This window comes from Erithacus rubecula (genome assembly GCF_903797595.1).
Source record: "Erithacus rubecula genome assembly, chromosome: 22".
Classification (NCBI taxonomy): domain Eukaryota; kingdom Metazoa; phylum Chordata; class Aves; order Passeriformes; family Muscicapidae; genus Erithacus; species Erithacus rubecula.
The window spans coordinates 4,781,566-4,805,776 of record NC_136674.1 but is presented as its reverse complement, the minus strand read 5'-3'; the positions used below and the strand labels follow the sequence as shown (position 1 = coordinate 4,805,776).

Here is a 24,211-nt window from a genome sequence, read left to right as displayed (position 1 = left end):
TGAGCTGCAGGTGTTTCACACCAAGTTTGAAGAGCAACAGGCGTGGGCACATGTAGCCTATAGACCAGAATTCTCCCCAAGACCACCTATGTCATGGTTTTATTGAGCTGCCCAGACTCTCAGCAAGACAGCACATTAGCCCTGCCCTCAACAGCCATTTGGCTTTTTGGACATTAGAATCAGCAATCCAAAATTTACTGCTAATTGTAGCTCATAGCTCTTAAGTGTCAGAGTGTTTTTCCTGCATTTTGAGGTTTGCTCACACTCACCCATTTTAACCTGACAGATTCTGACTCACCACATTAACTGTTAGTGGAAAGCATTCCCTTCCTCCCTTTCCATTCACCAAAAGGGTTACTGCCTTTCCTGCCCAGGGAGTCATTACTCACACAGGGAAAGGTCTCCTGCACAGCACCAAGGTAACAGCAGACTGAGGGACATGCAAAATTACAGCTGTTTTTAACCTTGGTCCATGCACAGGAGTCTTTTTTTGGTTCCCAAGAAATGAGCCAAAAATCATCTTAACCCCCAAGTTTTCACATCAAACTGAGAAGAACTTGCCCAGAGGGGGTCTCCTTTCAAAGGTCCTGTCAGTGCCATGAAGAGAGGCTGCTGCAGAAGGGCAAAGAGGGCACTGATCAACGACTGCAGCCCTGTCAAGCTGCCAAACTGAGTTGAGGGGTATCTGTCAACAAAGAAAGCAACAGCATTATTATGTGTCACCTTGACTGTTCACATCATCCAGGTCAGATTGCATTCCCAGCCCAGTAACAACACAGACCAATGTGAGAGCACCATCCCAAGACAGGCATAATGTGCAGAACTCCCTCCTGCACTTTAATATCAGATCCAGCACTTGTTTTGTTCTGCAGCTCTGTGGGCAGGTGGAAGTGCTTATACAGCTCCTGCTCCTATTGCACAGGGAGCAGTGTATTGATATTTACAAGTTAAAAGCAGGGCCTCTTTATCCAGATGACAACACATGTGTCTGAGCAATCATTATCATCTGGTCATAACAATTTGCTCCCTTTGGAAGTGAGTGAAACCTGCACAACAGGTTAGTGTTTTCCTTTTTGGAGGACAAGTCTGATCCTATGTCAAACTAAACACTGTTGACTGGCAAGTGTGGTATCAGATAATATTAATGGAAAAATAAATTTCAGGAATCATCTAACATCTCTTTCCATGACTGGGCAGTTTTTAAAAAGGGTCAGGTTAAACTAAACTTAGAAAGAAAGATGCAAATCAAAACCTTCAAATATTCAAAAAAGTTATATTCTAAGCAAAAATACCTCAACTGCAGGAAGTTCCAGAGTTGCAATGGTCAAATAGGATTAGTTTAAAAGTAAGGTGATACATACTGCAACATGCATTTATTTACCTTACCCAAGACAAAAATATTTTGCTTCTGTCTGCCAGGGAACCAAAAGTTTATACATTTCTGAAGCAGAGTCTTGGATGTGCTTCTAGTCTGGATTCCCCAGACAGAGGGATCTAAACCTTTGACAGAAAGGGTCTGTGGAGTCTCTAGCCAGAGATACTCAAAACACAATCATCTGCACTCCTGGACAACCTGCACTAGCTGACCTTGGTCTTGAGAGGTCCCTTCCCACCCCAACAGGTCTCTGATTGCCTGACAGAGAACAGCTCCTCTTTGTTCCTCTGTCCAACCTCTCAGCACTGATGGACAGATCTGTTTTCAAGGCCAAAAACATTGCTTAATGAGGAAGAGAGTATTTAGATGCAGCTATTGATAACTTGCTAAGTTGGCAACAGGATGGGTGATCTGTCCTGGGAAAGGGAGGAGGCATCACTAATGGTATCTTGAGCAATTGTTTTATCAATGTCAACTTCAGAGGAGAGCAGCAGCCGTGTTTTCAGTCATGTTAATGTTTTACCTGGGCACATGCAAACACCTGCTCACTGCAGGACAAAAAAAAAGCCTTGAGTTTTTACTATATAACCTGAGTGTCAATAGTTTAGTCTCACGTGAGGCCCACACAGAGCTGTGCCTATCTCTATTGCTAAACAAGGAAAACACTGGGATTTCAGTCTAGCTATTGTCATGTCTAGAGGTAACTGAGGAAACAAGTTGCATCATTTTTTCCCCTCTGACCATGAAGACCTCATTCCTGATCTCCCTCTCTCCTGGACAGCCCATCATGCCAAACCTGTTTATCCATTTTATAGAGAACCAGAGACTTACACAGCTGCATAGAGGCCTCCCACAGCTGAGTGGATGAATCCTCTCACAATTGTGTGCAAAATGAAGGACAGAATCTGAAAAAAGAAGCAGAAAAATGTCACATCCTAGAGAGCCACTCAGGTGTGCCAGACCCCAACACCAGCCATTCCTAAAAGCTCTTTTTAGGCAGGATTGGGAAATCCAGCCCCAAAACCTGAAACATCAGCATGAAGGATGAAATTTGTACTTGTCTCCAGGCACTGCTTTTCCTCACTCTGCACACACACATTTGTAGGTGCTGCAAGGACCTACAACAGCAGCAACCCATGGCCAGAATCACAATGCTTTTCCATGGCCACCAATTTAGTTAACTTTTCACAAGTTATTGCAGACAACATGCAGCCATGAGCAAAGTTCAGCTGCTTGCCTACATCATCGAGGCGTGTTTAAGTATAGCATAAAATCACTAAACTGCTCTGCCAAAAATAGGTGGTGCCACAGAATAAATATTTTAATAGGTTTATAATCCCACAGGTACCATTGGGCACAGCATTTGACGCAGGAATCACCTGCTGTACACATCACCATGTTATGCTGCTTGCAGTAAGTTTTTCCAACCTTCAGCAGCTTAAATCAAGCCCAGTTTAAATGTTGTACAGGCACTGCTGAGAGGATCTTGGTGGGCAAGAATTTGTTGTCACACAGGCCAGCTGCAGAAACTTTTAAGTGCAAATAAATTGTGAATTGACTGGCATTTTAACTACAGCTGCTTGTTCAGGTTTTCCCAAGAGATGTAAACTGCACAGTGTTCTTTGTTTCAGCTCTAAAAGTGGGGCTTACAAAGCAGGATGGAAGTTTCCTAGCAGTGCCAGTCCCACCACCAGCAGGTTCTCCTGGCACTGTTCTGCCACTCTGCCAGCTCCCCACCCATTTCACCTCCTCACCTGTAAGGGTAGGTTAGGAATAAGACAGGTGATTCCAAATCCAACCAGCAGGAAGTTGGTGAATACAAAGGCGTTGGTGGCATTGGTGATTTTCTGGATCTGACGGTCACGCTTTTTCTTTTTCTTGTCACCTCTGGAAGGACAGCAAAACCTGTGTTACAAACACATTCCAGCAGCTGCTGGAACTCATAGCAAGACTCTGCACACATCACACCAGCTCTATCTACACCAGTTTGGCTACAGATCTGCCTATGGAGGTGCTGGGATCTCCACCAGTGGAAGCTGAGGAACATCTGGGTGATTATTTCAGTGCTGTTACTCTTACTCTCAGGCTAGGAGGGAAGTCTGAGCCTCTCCTGCTACAACTTAAATTTGCTCTTCTTGACTGATCTTAGTGGACATGGAAGATAGTCTGCTCCTCTCCTCTGCAATTATCAAGTCTTCCTTCAGGCTTTCTTTTCTATACTGAAGAGCCAATATTGTTTCCAGTCTTTCACCCCACAGCACACTGGGCAGAGCAGGGGGGGCCTGCCAGGTGGCTGCATGTCCCGTGTGGGGCACACTACGCACTGCTCAGCGCTGCTCTCCTCATTCTCTTCTGAGCCATCATCACACTCTTTCATTCTCCAGTCCATGATGCAGCCGATCACAGGCGCTGTCAGCAGGCACAGCAGCTGCAGGACCCCAAAAATGGAAGTGTAGAGAGCAACTGCAGGGAGAAAAAATAAAATTAAAATTTTTTTCTATTGCTTGGACCGATAAATATAACAAAAACCTTCCCACTGATCACCTCTCTTATTAAAAACCCAGCCACTCATCAACCTTCCAAACATCAGAATGGGCACATTTCCTTCAGTCATTCTGATCCTGCACTGGAATTCTCTGGGCAGCAGCAGGTAGGGCTCCAAAAATGGGGACACAGCACCCACTTAGCACCAGTGAGGTTTATTCTGGGCAGGACAGGTTTTTATGAGCTTTGTGTGCTGCACAGCCAGACCTGCTTTAGTTATCTCCCCTCCTGCCTTGTTGGGAGCTGCAGCTACAGCATCTCCAGCTGGGATGCTCCAGTGAGGACAATCAGGCTGGGAAGGTGAGGACTAACCCAGTTTGTGCTGAATGGACAAGTTTGGAAGAAAGGGGACAGAAGATCCACATGAAAAAAAATCACAGCATTTCCCAGCAATTGTTAAAAAGCTCAAAGTGATGAAAATTTCGTGCTAACAATGAGAGAAGTGTCTCCATGGCCTGCTAAGGGAAAGCTGAGCCAGCAGACTCAGAAGAAATTGTCCCCTCCTGTTACTGAGCAGTTCCCCCACCCTGCAAGGCTTTTTTCCACTTCCCTCTCAGCAGCCCACATGATGGTTGAGGCACCACACAGAAGGGCTGGTGAGTCATGGTGTGCCACAGCTCCAAAATAAGGATGTAGCTCTGAAACTGCCTGGCTCAGCACAGAGCACAACTTACAGCCCTGTAAGCAAAACAGCTCACATTTTAATTTATCCCTCTCATTTTTAAGTCTGGCCAAAGCAGTCCAGCCAGGATTTCCACCAAAATCCACTTGGTAATGGAGAGAAAGTTTCCACCAAGGCTCTGTGTCCCAGACAGCTGCAGCAAACCCCAGCATGGCTGCTCTGCTGTGCCCAAGCATGGCACCTGCTGATCTTTTCCTGGCTCCAGCTGCTGGCAAAGGAGCTGAGAGGAACTTCCAACCTCCAAACTCACATTCATGGCCCCGTTCCTCCCACAAAGGCAAGCCCTGAAGTGACCCCACATCCCCTCTCATTATAGCAACTGCTGCAGCCAAGAGAAACAGGTGGCATCACTCTCTATGAACACTGCAGGAGCTGATTTACTGTTGTCTGGTTATTTTTTAATAGAGGGTAAGGAGCAAGCCATGCTGTCTCATGTTTTGACTCTTTATGCTACCCTGAACACTTAATCTTGGGCTCTAAGCAGCAAGGGCAGAGGCCAGCTTGAATTAGGGAGTGAAATTTATGGGATCAGCAAGAGAAGGGGAGGAAAGACAGTAGCTGCTGCAAAACAAGAACCCCTCAGCTTATCTGTCATCTTCACAAACATTCTTCTCCAAGGAGAGAAAGCAAGAATACCTAGCAAAGGAAGCAAATATGGGCACAAGCCTTTACATTCCCTGTTTCAGATGCTTTTCCCTCAAAACTGAGGGAGCACCTTACAGAGCTGAGTTCTCCAGCCCTGAGAGTCTCCCCAAGGTTCCTCAGTATCACCACATTTGAGAGCAAGGTGACAATTTATGAAAGATACAGACAGTTTTCACGTTTTAGGCATTAACAGGTCTACTCTCCCCTGCCTTCCTACAACACATTTACATAGTCATTTACAGAATGAACCCTTAAGCCTCTTCCTCATCCTTTTGGGGGGTTTCAGCAGGTAAGCAGCCACAGGCTGACTGCTCTCTCCACCTTTTGATTTCCTGATAGGTCTAAGTCACCATAACCTGCACAGAAAGAACTTTCAAGGACACTATGCCTCACTGCAATTAGCATGATTTCCCTCACATCCTCCTCTCCTGTTGCAATGCCAGGAATATTTAGCTTTTCCTTGACCACAACACTTGCAGGGTTTCACTCAGTGCTCCCAAGGGCAGCTGCAGGTGGAGGGAGCTCTCTGAGCAAACCCCACCCAAGGGAAGAAATGCAGGGAGAAGGAGGAATGTGAGGGAGCAGCATCCCATCCTCAACTGATGCTCACACAGATTACATTTCTAGAGAGCTGCACGTGCCTTGGAACTGCTCTTACACAGAGCCTGACACTGCTGAGACCAGACAATACCACTGTTTTGCTGATGCCATGGAAACACCAAGACAGCAACTGCACTGCAATGAGCCCAGGCTACATTCAGGGGGAGGAAGGGAAGAACAGGCAGAAATCTTAAAGGTGGCACAGAAAAATTGCAGCATACTCAAGGGGCACAACCCCTGTTTCAGCAAGGAGCTTGAGCTAAGGAGAATTGGCAGCTTATGAAGTTAATATTGATTCTGAAATTCCAAGGAGGGGATGAGAAGAAAAAAATAATTAAATTAGTACAGCAAGCCAGGGTAAAAATAAATAATTTTTAAAAGAGCAGTGTCAGAGTTACAAGGTAAGCAGAAAAAGAAGCAGTGTTGGGAAAGGTAGGGAGTGTGAAGTTTGTCCTGTTTTGCTGTTTAATGTCTAAGCTGGCTCCTGTGCCAGGAGATAAAGAGCTGAGTGCTGCAGGATGTCAGAGGCTCAAGAAACAAAGCAATTCAGGGAATGCCAGGGCACTTGGAGTTTCCCGAGTTTCCCTCCCTCCCCCAGAGCTCACTCCTGTTTTCAGAGGAGCCTCTTGATTTATCAGCTCCATGCAATCCAGATTTAACTGGATTCAAACTGGATCTTACTACAAAGGACAAAAACAAAACCAAAAAAAAAGATAAGTCCTGTTTTGCAATCCTGGGTATTTTTGACAGTAAACTAATGTACTCTTTCCTGTTTGCTCCATGAACTTCACCAGAACTATAAATGCACAGGGAGCATCCCTGAGCCTCCCCAGCACCCACCAAGCTGCACAAAAAGCCAGCTCTGAGCTCACTCCTCCCACCCCTGGGTGCTGGGCTGAGGCAGAGTCCAACCATTACTCATGAGAGTCAGCTGCTCTGCATTCCCTGCTTGCTTGGGATAAGTTAAGCAAATACCTGGTGAAATAGCTTTTCCAGTTAAAATAAAAATTATCACAGTTCACCCCCCAGAGGTTACTTCCAACAGCCTGTGTGGGGGAATAACATGGGGCAGTATTTGACAGACACAGGGCTAAAATTAGCTTGACATTCAAGTGTCTGCCTCACTGCCCCTCTGTGCTGGGCTGCTTCCAGCCCTTCCAGCAGCTGTCAGTGCACTTGGACACCATGGATTGCCCTACACAGGGTATCTGCTGAGTAATCAGCTGCTCTGCCTCCCCTGACCAAGCCTGGGTCAGCTCCCAACCCCAAGGGAGCAGGTAAAGGTCTGCAGAGGTTCCCCTACCTTGACTTTCATCTCCAGACAGAAACTCAAGGATGGTGTTCATGGCTCCCATGTAGAAGATGAGCCTCAGCTGGGTGACACACATGGTGATGAGGCTGAGCAAGAGGATGGGACTGAAGACACTCTTCATGAAGGAGGGAGCAGCTGCAGAAGGAATAACAGTCTCTGAAGGAGGCAGCACATCCTGGCAAATATACAATATACAGGTCCTCTCCTGGCTAGAAGTGCCAGAGGCAGCTGCAAGGAGTTCCTGATGCTTTACAAACTCCCAAAATCAACAGCTGCAGATGCTTGGGAGTTTGGCTACCAGTGGCTGGGGCAAGGGATCAGGAAAGAAGTTTGCCTGATTTGGTGGATTAGGACAAAAAGAAGCCTCAAACCTTTTGTTTTCACCATCAAGGCCAGGCTGGACAGGGCTTTGAGCAACCTGTTCTGGTGGAAGGGGTGGAATGAAGTGATCTTTAAAGTCCCTTCCAGGTCAAACCATTCTATGATGCCCCTGAGTAAAGGCTTGGTCATGATGGCAACAATCCACCCAAGAGCCAGCAGTGACCATCTGCCCTGTCCCCCTGCAGCCACACCAGCTCCCATGTGCTGTCCCCACCACTGGCTACACCATTTGTGTTCAGGAAAGGACACAAGGATTCTTTATATAACTCAACTGATGTTCCAGCTCTGCCAACACCTGGATCACCTATTGCTCCCTTCCAGACAGCTCTGGAGCAGAGCAGGGAGGCCAACAGCACCCAGAACCACACCTGCACTGTCAGGCTGGCACTTCACTTCCAGGTCCACTGTAGACAGGCAGAGCTTGTTGTTCTCCTGCAGAGCTGCAGGCTCCTTGGGGCCCTTCATGGAGCTGCCCACACTGAGGCGGCGCCCCACGGTCGTCACCTGCTTGTAGAACTGCTTCCCAGTGATTTTGTGGTCAAATCCCAGCCAGCTGAACTTTATCTTCACCCTGTTGGGGTGCAAAGAGTGAGAGCTGCAGCACAGGGTGAGGAGTCAGGCAGCAATGCTGCAGGAGTCAAAGGCTGGTTGTGGATTTAAGGCACTGGTTTCCATTACAGACCCACCAATGGTTTCAACCCAGAACACACTGAGATACCTTCCCTGGGCCAACTTGGCATAAATCAATATAAAAACACTTACGACCAGGAACAGACCATTTTTCCTTCATAATTCCCAGCTTGGAAAGTTCTACTTCCCACAGGTATTCACATGCTAGTGGCAGGCAGAAATCCTCATCCTGAGAGGTGGCAGCAATAAACAACATGCAAGGGGTTCCCTGTCTACTCCCCTAAACCCTTTGTGCCAGCTCTTCCTACAGGATTAGGAATGGGATTAGCCCTGCAGACTTACGAGTAGTCCATGTCTTCTGGTCCTGGGAAAGGCTCCAGGGGCCAGTTGAAGAAGCAGTTGAGGAAAACAAGTCCTGCACAGCTTGCCCAGACAAGCAGAATAAGGATGAAGGAGACCCCAAAGTCATATATAACCTGGAAATCACAAGGGAATTATTGTTTTGACTACAGGGGCAAAAAGATGCTTCAATATTCTTGGAACGAAGTCTGAGAGGAATGGGGAAAAACAAAAATCTTGATCCACTAAAAATGGGTTAAACTCAAGTGGTAACAAAAAAAAAAAATACCACTTGTCACAATTTTGTGACAAGGAGCCTGTTGCAAAACCAGCAGGAATTTCCCTGCTGCAATGAAACATGCCTGGTTCAGAACCAGGTGATCTATCAGGCAGCCCAGGTGACCCCCCCATATCCCTTCAGTGCTATTTGCCTGAAATAAATGATGTTCAAAGCCAACCACTGGGGACAATCACACAGATAAAATATACATATGTACATTAAAGAAAAAATTTATATGTATATACATATACACAACTTGAGATTAACAAAGAAACCTTTTTAAAAAAAATCTTTAGTATTTCACTTCTACAATTTTTTATCTGCTGCATTCTTGAGGCAGCCACTTGGGAAATCTCTAATACAGACAGGAACTGAATCTTACAAATGCACATCCCTAAAAAAAGTGCTTTAGCAAAAAGTCCCTCTTTCTTGCCACATTATTGCCAAATGAGGTGAGACACCAGCACAAACCCAGCAGTCACAAGCCTTGATCCCACAGCCTCACCTTGATTCCTGGAAAAGTCACAGCAGAGGAAGCATAGGAGCCAATCATCAGAGCAATGAACGTGGAACGAAGGTCTCCAAACATGTTGGGCAGCTGGGGAGAGAAAAAAAATCAGTTGAACCAGGCTGCTGCCAAGGGAACAAGGCTTTCTCCAGAAGATATTGGCATTTGGGATTAATTCTCCTGGATACCAGAATGTGAGGCAGTCAGTTTTACTCAGGCATGACTTAGCTCTTCAAGGTATTACTCTGCAGGCTGCACTGGTGTCTCCAGAGACAGGGAATGTCTGCAATCCAAGATTTATGTGCTTGCTGACTCTGCTGCTTTCCAGACTGACAGCATATTTTGCATCATTCACCTTTAGCAAATGCTCTCCTGCTTTCTTTAAGAGTTCCTTACCCCAAACTTGTAGCCACCACTTCTCCTCTCCCACAAATTCTCTGTTTATCACCTTTGCAGCCTGTGTCTAAAAACCCTTGACTAAAATCTTTAACACTCCCTGCAACACCTTGAACTGCCAGCTTTGTTTATGCACCTTGGGTCAGCACCCAAATCCTTTGCAGCAGACCAGAAAGTTCCTGTTATAACAAGAAGGAAGAGAGACAGGCACAAACTGCACTGCTGTTTGCATTTCCATTTCTAGCCATCTCCTTCGGTGGCAGCAGGCTCTCTCTGCTGATCACTTCTGCATCACTGGGATGGCTCAGATGCCTCAGCACACTATCCCAGAGCTAGGTGCAGGGAAGGAATCACAAACACCAGATATCCAAGGATTTACTGCTCAGCACAGCTACTGAGCTCTGCAGCAAGCAGCACCTGACACTGCTACTCCTGCCACCCACTTCTCTTCAGTGCCTGGGCTCCATCAGGTGTGCTGGCACTGCTGAGAGCAGACCAGGCTGGTTCTGCAAGGATCTGTTGGGAAAGCAAAGCTCCCAGTAAGGACAGCCAGCAGCAGTTCACAGCAAACACTTCTGCCTCCTGAACAGTAAAATCACTGCCAGGGTGGCTCACCAGACCCTCCAGAGACAGAAACAGCTGGGAGACATTCTTACTCTCCTGGGAAAGGAAGAGCTCCCTGTTTTCCTAAGCAACCAGGAATGCACAAGTTTCCATCCCTCACTAAAGCTGGCCTGGAAGCTGGAAATTACAGGGAGATTGTCAGGCTCTGGAGAGCTGGGCTGATTCCTCCTGAAGCTGGTCAATGGGCTGAGATTCTGCTGCAGGCTGGCAGATTTCCCTCCCAGCTCCTTTTCTTTTTGGGTCACTTACTCCCCAAATTCACTTGAGCATCACTACCACGTCAGCCTCAGAGGGCCTCAAAGCAGGACACTGCAGATGCCTTCTAGGACTGCAAGCACAAGCAGCCCTTCTTCTGTGCAGAGAGCCTGCTGAACAAAACAATTCAGAAAACAAGCAAGTGCTGCCATCACACTCCCCTTGCACTGAAAAACAAACCCATCTTTCCCAGGAGCAGCATCTAAGGCAAGCAAATCTGGCTTGTGTCACAGCATGTTTACAAGGCAATATTCCTGTGCAGGACCCATCTGGCTGTTTATCATCCCACTGCAGAGCTTCCTATGCACTGCAGCCTCCAGGTCCTCACATAACCCCGGGCTGGGCAGCAGCAATGATGTGCTGAGCCTGATGCTGCCCTGAGCCCCAGAGGAGGAGGAGGAGGAGGCTCTGCAGAGCATCCCCACACCCATCCTGCATGTGGGAGAGCTGCCAGCAGGCTGCTCCTGGGAGCTGCAGGCAGGAAACTGCTCCAGCATCCAAAGGTCTGTTACCAGGCACTGAAAAATCTCCTCCTGGAAGCACTGGCCTCAATCTGCACACTCACAGAAAGCAGCATCTGCAGAGTGGAGTATCTGAGGGTTGCAAAAAAAAGGGTGGGTGCTGTCACCAGGATGGGGATTTGCTCCATCAACACCCCAAACCTAAAATAATGTGCAGAAATCCCAGCAAAACTGCTGTTCCTGCTGGGGAGCTCAGGGCAGGGCAAGAGCTGCACAAACACAGCTGCTTCTTGGCTTGGGCTGTTTTCCCCCAGAGATCCAGAGTTCACAAAAAGCTGTTTTTATACTGCAGGCAAGGAACTTGCAGGTGGTTCCTCTTGCTCTGAGGGCTACTGGAGACACAGAAGAGGCAGCCACGACCAGGAGAACCCAAAGCTGCTTCTGCCTTGATGGGGACAGAAGTCCTAGAAAGGCTAAAGACTTCCTAAAATCCAATTTGGCACCAACCAAGCAGCCAGATTAAAAAAAAAATTGGACAGAAGAGATTTAATGTCTTATCCAGCCCAATCAAAGCAGAAACTGCAAACACTGAGCACTTGGAAGGGAGAGAAATGTGGGACTAACTGGAGGGGCAGAGGGGAGATGAAGGGGGAAAAGTCCCTTCAAGGCCAGAAAACCTCTCAGACTGTGGCAGTGCAGGTCTCATCTGAAGACCAGCTACAAAAATAACATGCAATATTTACCAAGTCATTTTTCATGCTGTCTTTATAGTAGCAAGCATTGGAAAAAATGAACCACAGAGAGGATAAGGAAAAAGAAAAAAAAACACCCAACAAAAAACACAAGCCAGGGAGCAAGTGAGCTCTGTTTTTCTGCCACCAAAAAGGATCTAATCCTCATTCTGATCTCATCCCCTCAGGCCAGAAGTGACTCCTCCACTAACTTCTGCCCATTCTGGTATGACAGCTCCAATTCTGCAAGACCTATGACGACAGAAACTCTTAAGCCTTTTGTTTAAAGGTCACTAATACTCAATGTACCATTAACTTTATGCCCTGTCACAAAGACACTCAGTGAATCTTGCCACACGTAACTGTTTTTTACTGGAGTCCTTTATTGCAGGTCTGTAATCCTAAACTGATAAATCATTTCCTCTTGCAAATTTTTTTCCTCATCTGCCCTACAGTGAGTTTATAATAATTTATATTGTTTTCCAGCTTTTCCCTGGAGACATTCCATATACAGAAGATAGAACAGCATTTCTACCAAACTCTGTTTCCCTCCTCTTGCAAGGACTGTTTGAAAGAACAGTAGGAAAAATAAAGAAAATCAAGGCATTGAAAACTAGACTACTGAAAAATGGTATTTTTGTTCAATTAAACTTTGTTTTCCCTATTGGGGCTGTATTTGGAATTACACAGCCACTAAAAATACATTCTGCAGGAAAACCTCAAACTGCCCCTTTGCCCAAAGCATATGGAAACTCCTGTTCCCATTCTCCAACAAACAAAACCTCACAGAGCCCTAAGTTTTCCTAATATTTCCAAGCAAAGATTCCCTACACAGAGATAACCCCCCCCAATTAAAGGGGGCTGTTTGCAGCAGAAAATCAGAGCAAAGCAGCTGTAATTCTTTGAAAGGAAAACAGGACAGAGAACAATCTATAAAAGGCTCTTTGTGGTAATTTATCACACATGTTTATTTCTTTGCATGAAATAGCTTCAGAGCAGAACCAGTGCCAGATTCCTGTGTTGCTGTCAGAGCCACCAGCACAGATCTGTTTCCATTTCCAATCTTCACTTATATTGGCCAGGAGCAAGTCACGAGGCAGAAATCTCCCCTCTGCATTTTAACAACAGGCACAGCCTGACCTTGTTCCCAGAACTGGGATCTGTTTGCTGGCTGCCCCCTCCTCCCCAAGCCACAGCCCAGGCACCCAGGAACAGCAGCTTGTTTTGGCTCCACAGCTTGCCATGTGCTTTCATGATACCCTGGGGACTTGTTGCTGAAAAAAGGCTTTAAACTCAAGAGGCAAAGCTTTGTGGAGCACTGTCCCAGTCTCTAATCCTCAGAGATCCCCTTTATCCCTGTCTCAGGGTCCCTGCCACCAGATCACACCATGTCCTGGCAGGTGCCAACACCTGAAGCCACACAAGCTGGGCTTTAGGGACACCCTGCCACCAAGCAGCAACCAAAACCTGCCTGGGGTGGCCAAGAGCCATTGCAGCAGAGGGTGTGACCCATTTCCTGGAGCACCTCGGGTCACCTGCAGCAGCAGGGACAGGGAGTCACCTTGCTGTGACTTGTGTGCACTGTGTGTGCCTGTGGCAACCAGGCTGAGCTCCCCAGGACCAGCAGAGCTCATCTCCTCACTAATGAACATCCTCACAAAGCTCTTTTGAATGTCCCAGAGCTCTTTTGAGTGTCCCCTTTCAGCATTGCCAGGCACAAGGCAGAGCACAGCGTGTTCAGGCCACGTCACCCAGAGCCCACAAGCCACGGGCTTGTCCCTGTGTCCCTCCCCTGCCTGTCTCCAGGGGCCACAGCTGGAAGGAAGGCACCAGGCATCACCCTGTGACAGCAGAAGATGGCTCTTGACACACCAAGTGCAGCTTGCAAGCAGAATGGTAAAGCTGTAAGCTGCCAGCAGCCAAAATACAGCTGTGTCTAACAGGCAGCAGCACAGCTAGGCTGTGGTGCAGGTGAAGTGGTGCTTCCTTCCCAATTCAGGCTATTTTTAATCACATTCACACGCCCCAGGTACCCCAATGCCTCTGTGCAGCTGCACCTGCCTGTGCAGGAGGCCTGAAGCCACCCCAGCTCTCTGCAGAACACACAGAGGGGACAGGCTCCACCTGAGGCATCTGTGTGACCTCACAGCATCCCTGCCTCCTTCAGAGCTCCTCCAGGCTTGGAGCTGCTCTTGGAAGGTCTGACCTTGTTCCTGCTGCTGCTGCTCCTTGGCACTGCAGAACTGGCTCATTAATGAGGGCACTAATAAGTGGCTTTGCTTACTCCTGCTGCTAAAAGCCACAGCACACAACACACCCAATCTATTCCTGCCCTCACTCTTATCATCACCAGTGGTTCTAAAATAATCTGTGACCCCTTAATAATCACCCAGAGAGACAATAATCAATGCTGGCAGCAGCAGGATGGGAATCCCCTCCTCTCCCACAGCACTCCTCTCTTCCTTGCTTTTGTCTGAAACAGCATGGCATTTGCCTCACATTTCCTTGGGGTCACAGCCAAGGTTTCCAGTGAAGAACACCACATATGAAGGAGAGAACAACATCTGCACAGAGTTCTGAAAGCTTTCAGTATCTGAAACAGCAGCAGCAAAACCACAGTACACAGAGTGCTCTCTAAAGCCAAACTCTGCCAAAGTGAGGTCTCAGGACTTCAGCCAGTGTCTAAGCCCTGTTAAATTAAAGGTAACTTAACAGGAAGTTTTACTTGAACAGCAAGTTCAAGATAGTGCAGTCCAAATCTGAAAGTTTTCAACCACAGTTCAGGGGAAGAAAAAAAAAAAAAAAAGAATTCGGTGCTTCCCAGGCTTGTTTTCTGGGCGACTTTCCACCCAGCCCTGTTTGAGCCACACTGACAACAATCAGGGTAATGAGGCAGAAAATAAAGCAGTTATTTGGAGAATGATACTGCTTGTGCCTCCAGGCAGAAAGAACCCCAAAACGCAGAGATCCAGCTGACAGTTGTTGACCCAAAGCTTTCCACACAATCCTGGACATATCCAAGTGGGATGTGCACACCCAACAACACAGCACTCCTAAGGAAGCCTGTGAGGGACCCTCACCCTTCTGAAAAGCAAAACCTTTTGTGATGAAGAAACTGTGCTTGCAGAAAGCTGGTCATACCCAGCTGCAAAGGTTTGTGCCCTGCTGATTCTTCCTGCACTATGTCAATGCTAAATCCAGTGCAAACACATATCCAGCCTGTGCCAAGCAGCTGAGCACTGCATGTACAAGCACATTATGAGCCCTAGACAAAAACACTTCCTTTTTTTTCTCCCCACCTTCACCTGAGATATAAAGGGCAGGTGAAAAAAAAAAAAAAAACAGAAAAGGGATTGGGGAAAACAAGCTTTAGAATAACAAGCAAGGACTCACTCCCAAGGGTGACTGACCCTTTGTACCAAACACAAACACGTGCTATTCAAGCCACAGGCAGAAGATCCACTTTGCTCCTGCCTGGCAGCCCAGCTTGCAGCCACAGTGAGGGATACAGCAGCCAGGTAGTAACTCTTCACTTACCGTGAGTGATGTGAAGGTCATGCACATCCCACCAAAGCCATTCAGGGCCAGGGCAATGAATATCAGCACAGACAGAGCTGCAACAATAAAAAACCTGCCCTCAGCTCCCACTGGGGTGCAGAGGGAAAGGAGACAGAGCCCTGAGGGCTTTGGTCTGACATGTGAAAGCCTCAGTGGATCAACACCCTCAGGACGTGACACTCTGCTCCTGAGCCAGCACACATCTCCCAGCACACAGACTGGGAGGGACAGGGCTCTCCTCCAAGACAGAGCTCAGGATGGGATGAACAGGCTCCTTTTCTTTAATGCACAGACTTGCTGATGCAGCCTGTCTGATGGGTGGCAAAAGCAAGATGTACTTGAACCAACAACCCAAAGTGTCATCTCACTATCTGCTCTTGAGCAGCAAGCTCTGTCTACCTCTGGCAAAGAAGCCAATCACACATTGTGTGCTATCACCCATTTCCCAACCCTAAAAAAAGCCATGAACTCATTTGGAACTGCTCCTTAACAGGATCTGGCCCTGCCCAAACACAAAACTAAGAGACCTGGGTATCTCAGACATTTGGCCCTTGCTACACTCTCCACTCGGTGTTGTGAAACCCCAGCCCTTCCCAGAGCAACTCAGCTCCCTCAGGCTGGCACATTGCTGGCCTTGTGTCCCCAGCAAGACCCCAGTACAGCACTGGGGGGGTGACAGCATGAACTTTGCTTCCCCAAAAGCCCCAAACCACAGCCCAGCCCAGCAGGAAGATGCCAACTTACAGTCTGGGTTACTGGCACCGTACGCGATCAGCACGCAGGACACGGCAAAGCAGGCACTGAAAGGGAACCAGAGCCATGAGTTTCTCACAAACAGCCTCACCACAGCAAACTACAGCTGCTTCCACCTCCTCAGCACCTCACAGGGCAATCTCTAAGAGGGAGGGAAGCTGGCAGCTTGGAAAGAAAAATCCAGGGAAATACCCAAATATCACAGGCAAACAAGTATTACAGGCAAGCCTTGCACAAGGGCTGGGCAGGAACCTTTCCTCCCAGCACTGACACAGCTCTGTCTGGACCCAAATTCCCACTGGTTTTCCAGCACTGAGCTTTCCCAGCCCTCACCTCAGGGTGACCAAAGGCAGCAGCAGCAGCCTTTGTCATGAGCCCCAGCACTCAACATCTCTGTGGTGAAGTCTGACTCAGAGACTTGCCCTGTTTTTCCCACTCTGCCCACAGGCCAGTTTGGTTTCTAATCAAGTTCACTGCATTAAAATTGTGACAGTTAAAGCAGTGCTGAGGCCCACTGATCCCAAAAGTCACTAATCCCTACGAGCCATGACAGAAGCAGTTGACAACCTCGCTGTTTGAGGCAGAAAGCAACACACGCCACATGGAAGAGAAGGGCCCTGGGAAAGGCAACAGGACATGTTTATCCCTGAGTTAACTCCCCAGCCTGCAAACAATGATGTAACATCTTGGTTTTGTGCCTCTCAGGACACAGCTCCCAGCCCAAGGAGAAAGCTACCCTCCCTGACTCACAAATGACTCTGCTCTTCCTCCAGGCTCCATCTGGACAGGGATCACAGAGAGCACTGAAGAGCTGAAGTGTGGACATGGAGTTCCAGGCCCTTCCCTTATGGAGCAATTCACTGTGCTGGCTGAAATCACCCCAGAGCTGCTCTGCTGCCCTGTGCAGATCCCAACCCCATCCCTCAGATGCTTCCCAAGGCAGACAGGGTGGGAGCTGAGCCCTGAGCCCAGCCTGGGCCCTGCACACCCACCTGCCCAGCAGCCTGAGCCCAGCCTAAGGCCCTGCCCAGCAGCCTGAGCCCAGCCTAGGGCCCTGCACACCCACCTGCCCAGCAGCCTGAGCCCAGCCTAGGGCCCTGCACACCCACCTGCCCAGCAGCCTGAGCCCAGCCTAGGGCCCTGCACACCCACCTGCCCAGCAGCCTGAGCCCAGCCTAGGGCCCTGCACCCACCTGCCCAGCAGCCTGAGCCCAGCCTGGAGCCTGCACCCACCTGCCCAGCAGCCTGAGCCCAGCCTAGGGCCCTGCACACCCACCTGCCCAGCAGCCTGAGCCCAGCAGCCTGAGCCCAGCCTAGGGCCCTGCACCCACCTGCCCAGCAGCCTGAGCCCAGCCTAGGGCCCTGCACCCACCTGCCCAGCAGCCTGAGCCCAGCCTAGGGCTCTGCACCCACCTGCCCAGCAGCCTGAGCCCAGCCTAGGGCTCTGCACCCACCTGCCCAGCAGCCTGAGCCCAGCCTAGGGCTCTGCACCCACCTGCCCAGCAGCCTGAGCCCAGCCTAGGGCCTGCACCCACCTGCCCAGCAGCCTGAGCCCAGCCTGGAGCCTGCACCCACCTGCCCAGCAGCCTGAGCCCAGCCTATGGCCCTGCACCCACCTGCCCAGCAGCCTGAGCCCAGCCTGGAGCCTGCACCCACCTGCCCAGCAGCCTGAGCCCAGCCTGGAGCCTGCACCCACCTGCCCAGCAGCCTCAGCTTGCGTGGGCCGTACTTGTCCATGACAATTCCCAAGGGCAGCGTGATGGCACTGAGCAGGAAGGAGCCAATGGTGAAGGCCAAGTTCAGCATTTCGTCCTGGGCGTTGCAGGAAGGCCATTTGTGCTCTGAAGCTGTGCTGTTGTCCAGCTCAGAGCTGTTGGTGGTGGTCTCTGCATGGGGGAGAGAGGACAGTGTGTCAGGATGAGGCTTGAAGTGCTGCAGGAAGGAGGGAGGGGAAGAGCCCTGCTGGGCATCTGCCCTCCACAGTCCAGATTTTACTCTAATCAGTGGGAAATGGAGAAGCAGAGCAGCAGAAGGATGAGGGAAACCTGACGAGCTCTGCTTTGAGCAGAAAAAAGCACCCAGGAGACAGGTATCCCATGCAGCAGCAGGGTAAAGACCCAAGGATGGAGATTCATTAACTCATTAAAACAACTATACAGCAAGAGCCTGGCAATTACAGGAGACTAAACCCAGCCAAATCCAAAGGGATACAAAAATAAGGTCCTCCTAATCTACAGCTGTCATGTTCTCAGAGATCTTTTCCCTAACAAAACTAACGACAGCTACAGCCAAATCAGTTATTTTGGTTCCAGACACCAGGCTGACAAGACCTGGCACTGAGCAACAGCCTGCTCAAATGAAAAGCTTCCTACCCTCACTGCAGGCATCAGGATGAAGAATGGCTTTGCAGTATCCACCCTGCTTTGACCGTCCTGGCTCTGAAAAATCCTTCCTGGATTTAACTACCCTGTTCCCAGGGGGGCTGGCAGCTCACCTGCTTTCTCTGGTTTTTTTTAAAGGATTGATGCATCTTTAACTCCTGCCCCATAATTAGCATTTTCTATTCTTTCAAAATGGGTTTTGTCACACAGATCAATTATATCCCCAGCTTTCTGTTCTTGCCCTTACATGAGGAACTCTGCATGCAAACTCCCACGCTGAACAGAGCCCACGTTGTGTAACTGAGACAGAAACAGGACAGTTCAAAAAAAAAGAAAAAAAATAGAAGAAAGGAAAGAAGTTCCCTTTTACTGCCTCATGTCAACCCTTCTCCTGTTACATGCTTATCCCCAAGGCTGCTTACAACTCCTCGAGTGAGCTGTGTGCCTTCAGACTTCCATTAACTGCCAGCTCCAGTGCACTCCAGCTCTCCTCCTCCCAACACTTATCTGGAGCCTTTGCTGCTATGACAAAGCACTTGCTCTCTTGCTGCTCAAGCCAGTGATATAAAACACTCTCCTTCTTATTTAATAATTGATCTGACAAAGTTCAATACTGAAGGAGGAACAGAAAGAGAAGTCACCGACATAACCAGCAGCATGAAGTGAGGCTGGAGATTCCCAGCGAGCCCTGGTTGCTTTAGTTAATTAGCAGGAATCCCTCATGTGCAAGTGGCTTCCCATTCACTGCCTGCTGTGGCTGCTGGGGGAGATCCCCATGGCTGCTCTGTGTTATCTCAGCCTCACCTTGCACTTCCCTCCCTCCTGCCCACACCTCAGCCCCTGTACAGTTACTGGTTTCACCCTGTCTGTCCCAGCTGCCCCAAACCACCCTCCCAGCTTTGTGTCCACTGCAAACAAACCTTGCTCCACCTTCCTGCCATCAGGTCTCAGCAGGAATGCAGGCACTGATACCCAAGGCCTTGGAGCTGCCTCTGTCCCTCCCAGCACTCCAGGAAAAGCAGGGGTGGGGTGTTTCTCCCCATTTACATTGCTCCCACCAATATCTTTGCTAAGATGGTTTCAAACTGCCTGTGTTCCTTTCCACCACCACGTGCTCCTAATTGATAACTTAATCTGCCCCTTCTCTTGTCCTGTTAGTCATGGATAGCCAGAACAAGCAACAAATATCCCCAAAATGTCACAAGTGACACCAGCAGCACCTCCTCTGCAGGGAGGGCAGCACTGCAGCCTGAGTCACACCCTTAGAAATCGGTCCTGGACAGACTTTGGGAGGCTCTTTGCCATTTTCACCCACAGCATCAAGGCTTTTAGGCTCTCCACAAAGATAAATTCATAGGAAACAGATGTGGGTGAGAGGTGAAACTCGGGAAAACAAGGAGAGGAGGGGGGGGATTGACAAAGTAGTGGCAGTTTCCCTGTGTCAGCACTCTCCAGAGATAGCTCAGCTGATGAGTGGAAGGAGGGTGGAGGGACACAAACAGTGCACTGACCTTATAACTTGTGCTGCACGTGTTAAAGCCTCAGTAACCCTCCCCACAAAGAGCTCTCCAAACAGAAATACTCAGCCTTTAAAGCTGGAGAATACAAATTCCTGTCCATGTTTTGATGTGCTCAGCTGCTGCATGTCCCCAAGGAGCTCACACCTGCTGGCCCTCCCATGATTAGTGTGCAGGAGGACACAGCAAGGAAATACAAGGAAATCTGCCCCTCTGAACACTGCAAAGCTGGCAATGGGACACCAAGCTTCACTCCCTGCCTGTACCAACCACCTTGTTTACAGCTGCTCTGTGCCAGCTCCAAGGAGGGGCCAGGCAGCTATGTGGAAATACAAATTGTTTGTGAAAATAGAAGCAGCCCCTGAGCAACAAGAGAAGATCCACTGAGGCGTAATGGAAATGATTCCAGCAGCCCTTGGCACCCTGACATCCCCTGATCCTTTGAGCCTCCTCCATAAATAGAACATTTTGGAGGGGCTGCAGGTGTGTGCAGCAGGCACAAGGTCCAGCCAAGAGCCACCTCATCTGTGAGCATGGATTTGGGTGCCAGCAGCTCGTTGGCACAGGGCAGAGAGTGGCAGCACAGGACATGCAGCTAGGAGGGGTTTAATGGGCAGAGAACCTGCCTAACTACTCACCTACCCAAAGCACCTGGTTACAGCAAACAGCAGCTTCCCCTCACTCACAGCTCAGATCCCATTCCAGATCAGTGCATGCCACTCTCCCAGGAAAATCTCCTACGTGCCTGGCTCCATCTGGAAAACTGCTCTGGCTTTGTGCCCGCTGAGGTGCCCTCCCAAAACCCTCTTGCCAAGTCCACCTGCACACAGAGGTGTGACACCCAGGCAGGGCAGCAGCACAGAGCTGTGCTCAGCTCCCACTGAGGAGCCAGCAGAAGCTACAAGTCTTTACCAGCAATTACAAGAACATTGCTGCCTATTTTTACAGCACTCCCCACACAAGCAGCAGGATTTCTACTGCCCAATTAGTAGTTCAAGTTACTATTTAAAGAATGACAGCTTAGGTGAGGAGAAGGCTGCCTGGGTAATCATTTATGTCAAGAACATCGCTGGGATTTGTTCAGGCTGGAACATTCAAAGCCATCCTTTCTCCCAAATTAAGTGCTGCAGGTTCCATGCAAGGGTCAATCATTAACTGCTCTTTACTGACCTCTTCAAATCCCAGACACACACACATTACCAGAGGAACGAGTCTGGCTTTTCCAGGAGTGACTGCCATCTCAGATGGCAGAGAGCAGCTTGCCTTTCATCTTATTTCATGGATCAGACTGAGTCAAACAGGCAAGACACCCCCAGCCACCCTGACAATAGCTCTGTCACAGCCTGCACACCCTCATCTTACTCCTCTCCTTTTTATAGAATAAATAAATTAAAAAAAAAAAAAAAAAAAAAAGGAGGGAAAAGAAAGAAATCAAGGGCAACGAACTAGGAGTATTGGTTTAAAAAAAAAAATAGCACACTGAAGGCATGTGCAAACAACTGATTCTGCAGTCTGCCCACATAAGAACATGTTTTCTCTTTTCAGGATGGTGTCATACTTCTGGGAACTGGGAGGAGATGTTCTTGCTTTGTACCAGTGCAAAAGCAATTTATTCGGGTTTCCCTGCCCTTCCACTTGCACATCCAGGACCCCCTCTCTGAGTGCTTGAAAGCTTCATATGACCAAGGCACAGTCTGAGTTAAACTCCCCTTCTCTCCCCAGCTGTGGTTTCATTTTGCAGTTCTCAGGCAGCACCTTCCCACAACAGCTGCTGATCAGCACAGTGTGTTTCCTGCACAAAATGAGTATTTACCACCTTTATTATATTGCAGCCTCACGTGTGCAGCCCTTCCACAAACCGTTGTCGTCACACCTCCCCAGATTGTCAGGGACCTTCAGACTGCAAACTCCCCACCCCAGAGCTCAGATAAACAAGGGAAAAGAGCTGCAAGGCAGCACCTTCCCCCTATGACCAGTCAGGGCTCCTTAACTGGCTGTAAGTGAATTAGCTTATCATCCCTTTGGTACTCTGCAGCCCTGTCTCAGAGGAAAGCCCTCTGTGCCCCTTATCTCTGTTCTCTGCAAGCAGATTATCAAGTTCAGGACTTTTTTTTTTTTAACCATGTTTCAGACCCAAGCATTCAGCTTCCCAATCCCAGAAACATCATAGCCAAGCAAGGCCCTGGACTGATCAAATTCCCCAAGAGCTGATAAGGCCCAGAACCATGATAAAGACTGTGGAGTCAGCGCTTGCACAGAATAAAAGATGCTGCTTCAGTTGGTTAAAGGCCAAGTAGTAGTGTAGTAAAATTAAAATGGGAACAAAGTGCTACTACCAGGCTCCTTGTCAGCGAATTTCAAACATACCTCTCAGGAGGTGGCCCAACGGGTACAACCCCCCACTCCAGCCCTGTTGCACAACTGCTCAAAAAATATTTTGTTCTTTTGGATTTTTTTCCCCCTTAAGTGTCCATCTCCACCTTTATGTTCTTGAGCTAAGAGTCCATTGGAGCCCACAATGGCTGAGTAAAATCCACAATGAGGAGCCAAGGGCAAGCAAGGAAAGTGAGGGATTCAACAGGGAGGCAAGGAGTCCTTCATGAACTGCAGCACTTTCTGGGCAGCTGCTGTTACCTCCAGAGAAGAGGCTGCAGAAGGGACAAGGTCTAGTTTTGCCTTTCATTGGAAAGCATCACAAAGTGCAAGAGCTTTTGCTGACAAACTGAAAGCCCTGCCAAGAACCTTTGGCTCATTAGGAAAATTCTATTTTTTTTTTCCCTTTGCAATACTTACATACCCACAACAGCATTAGGGAACAACAAGTGCCCAAAGGCTACTAGTCATGATTTGTTTGCACCAAGCTTCCAGCCAAGTTGGCTGCAGGATTCAATAGGTTACACTGAAAAAGGCAACCATTGGGTCAACCCTAATGCCAGCAAAGGAAAAAAACTCAGTTTGGGGCTGTTCACTGAGAGTCTCCACACACTTGGAGCCAGGAGTCCTCCCCACAAAACTCTTACAGCAAGGACAAAACCAGAGAAAGGAAAGTGAGTCAGCATGGTTGAACATCCCCAGGCTCATCACAAGCCATCAGCAAGTCCAGAAGTGATGACCAGATATTTGAGCACAATGAGAACATTTGACTACCCGAATTTCTTCTCAGGGTTTAAGCCTTCTTGCCTCAGGGCACATGTTGGCCACTGGGAGGGAGCAGCTGCCCCCAGGGCAGCAATTCCACAGCAGTCCAAACATTTGGATCTTCCCTGTGGTCTGTGGGCATGGGCACTCCCATGGGCAGAGCCAGAAAAGCCACAGATTGGTGAACAGGAGTGAGAAACCAAGGTGAACCTCACTGATTTGGGACAAACTGGAAACAATCAGACAAACTGAAAGTAATTAGACAAACTGAAAGAAATCAGACAAACTGAAAGCAGCCAAGGCAAAGAGCACAAAGAGGTGGGCCCCAAGTGAGGTTGTTGTCAGCAGATCACATCTCAGGAAGCAGACAGGCAAATGCCTGCTCACAGAGACAGTCAGCATTTGCTTATCAGCTCCTGTGTGCTTTATCTGGGTGGCAGAAAGTCTCCACCTGATGGGTTTAATGGGATCACTCTCACAGGCCGGTGACAAAGTCTCCAGGATGTGCAGAGAACACAGCAGCCCTGAACAGGAGCCCTGCAAAGTCCCCAGGCACTGGGACTCCCTCACACACAGAAATGCTCCTGGGGACCCGAGTGACCCAGCACTGCCCCGAGCAGAGCACAGATGGAGATGCCAAACTGCAGCTGATAAAATACTCAAACACGTGCAAGTTTGCCAGGTGCATCAACCCCAGCCCTGATACACAAAGCAGGGGAGATAAGCAGATGATGAATGAGCAAAACCTAAAGTATCATCACTGCTATTCACAGGTACCTTTGTCTGGACTTTGTTCCCCTACTGTTCTCGGCCATTACTCACTGAGGGTCCATGAACTGATTTCCAACTCTTTTCACAAACTGCTTCCTCCACCAGCCAGTCTCAGCCTCCAGCACACATCTCTGGACAGAGCCCAAACTGCCTCTCTTCACTCTGCCCTTCCCTCCTCTGAGCACATGTAAACCCTCAGTCACCACAGCAGCTTTCCAAACCCACACCACACCTTTACCCACGGGTTCCTTTTAACCCCACTGACCACCCAAGCACACTGTGGGATGCACAGTTCTCTCCATGCCCAGGCTGGGGATACACATCCACCTC

At 48.9% G+C, this 24,211-nt stretch overlaps 1 protein-coding gene across 1 annotated transcript in view; it reads right to left on the bottom strand.

Moving 5' to 3' along the window:
* The window catches only part of SLC43A2 (solute carrier family 43 member 2), a 31,178-nt gene that overhangs the window by 4,768 nt on the left and 2,199 nt on the right, over window positions 1-24,211 (bottom strand). Inside the window, exons 3-13 of the mRNA XM_079324999.1 lie at window positions 17,771-17,960; window positions 16,066-16,121; window positions 15,301-15,377; window positions 9,294-9,386; window positions 8,512-8,645; window positions 7,908-8,110; window positions 7,150-7,293; window positions 3,700-3,838; window positions 3,130-3,262; window positions 2,207-2,280; window positions 562-685 (exon numbers count right to left, since the gene is read on the bottom strand). Coding sequence (XP_079181125.1) covers window positions 562-685; window positions 2,207-2,280; window positions 3,130-3,262; window positions 3,700-3,838; window positions 7,150-7,293; window positions 7,908-8,110; window positions 8,512-8,645; window positions 9,294-9,386; window positions 15,301-15,377; window positions 16,066-16,121; window positions 17,771-17,960 — 1,367 coding nt within the window. The remainder of the gene's footprint in view (window positions 1-561; window positions 686-2,206; window positions 2,281-3,129; window positions 3,263-3,699; window positions 3,839-7,149; window positions 7,294-7,907; window positions 8,111-8,511; window positions 8,646-9,293; window positions 9,387-15,300; window positions 15,378-16,065; window positions 16,122-17,770; window positions 17,961-24,211) is intronic.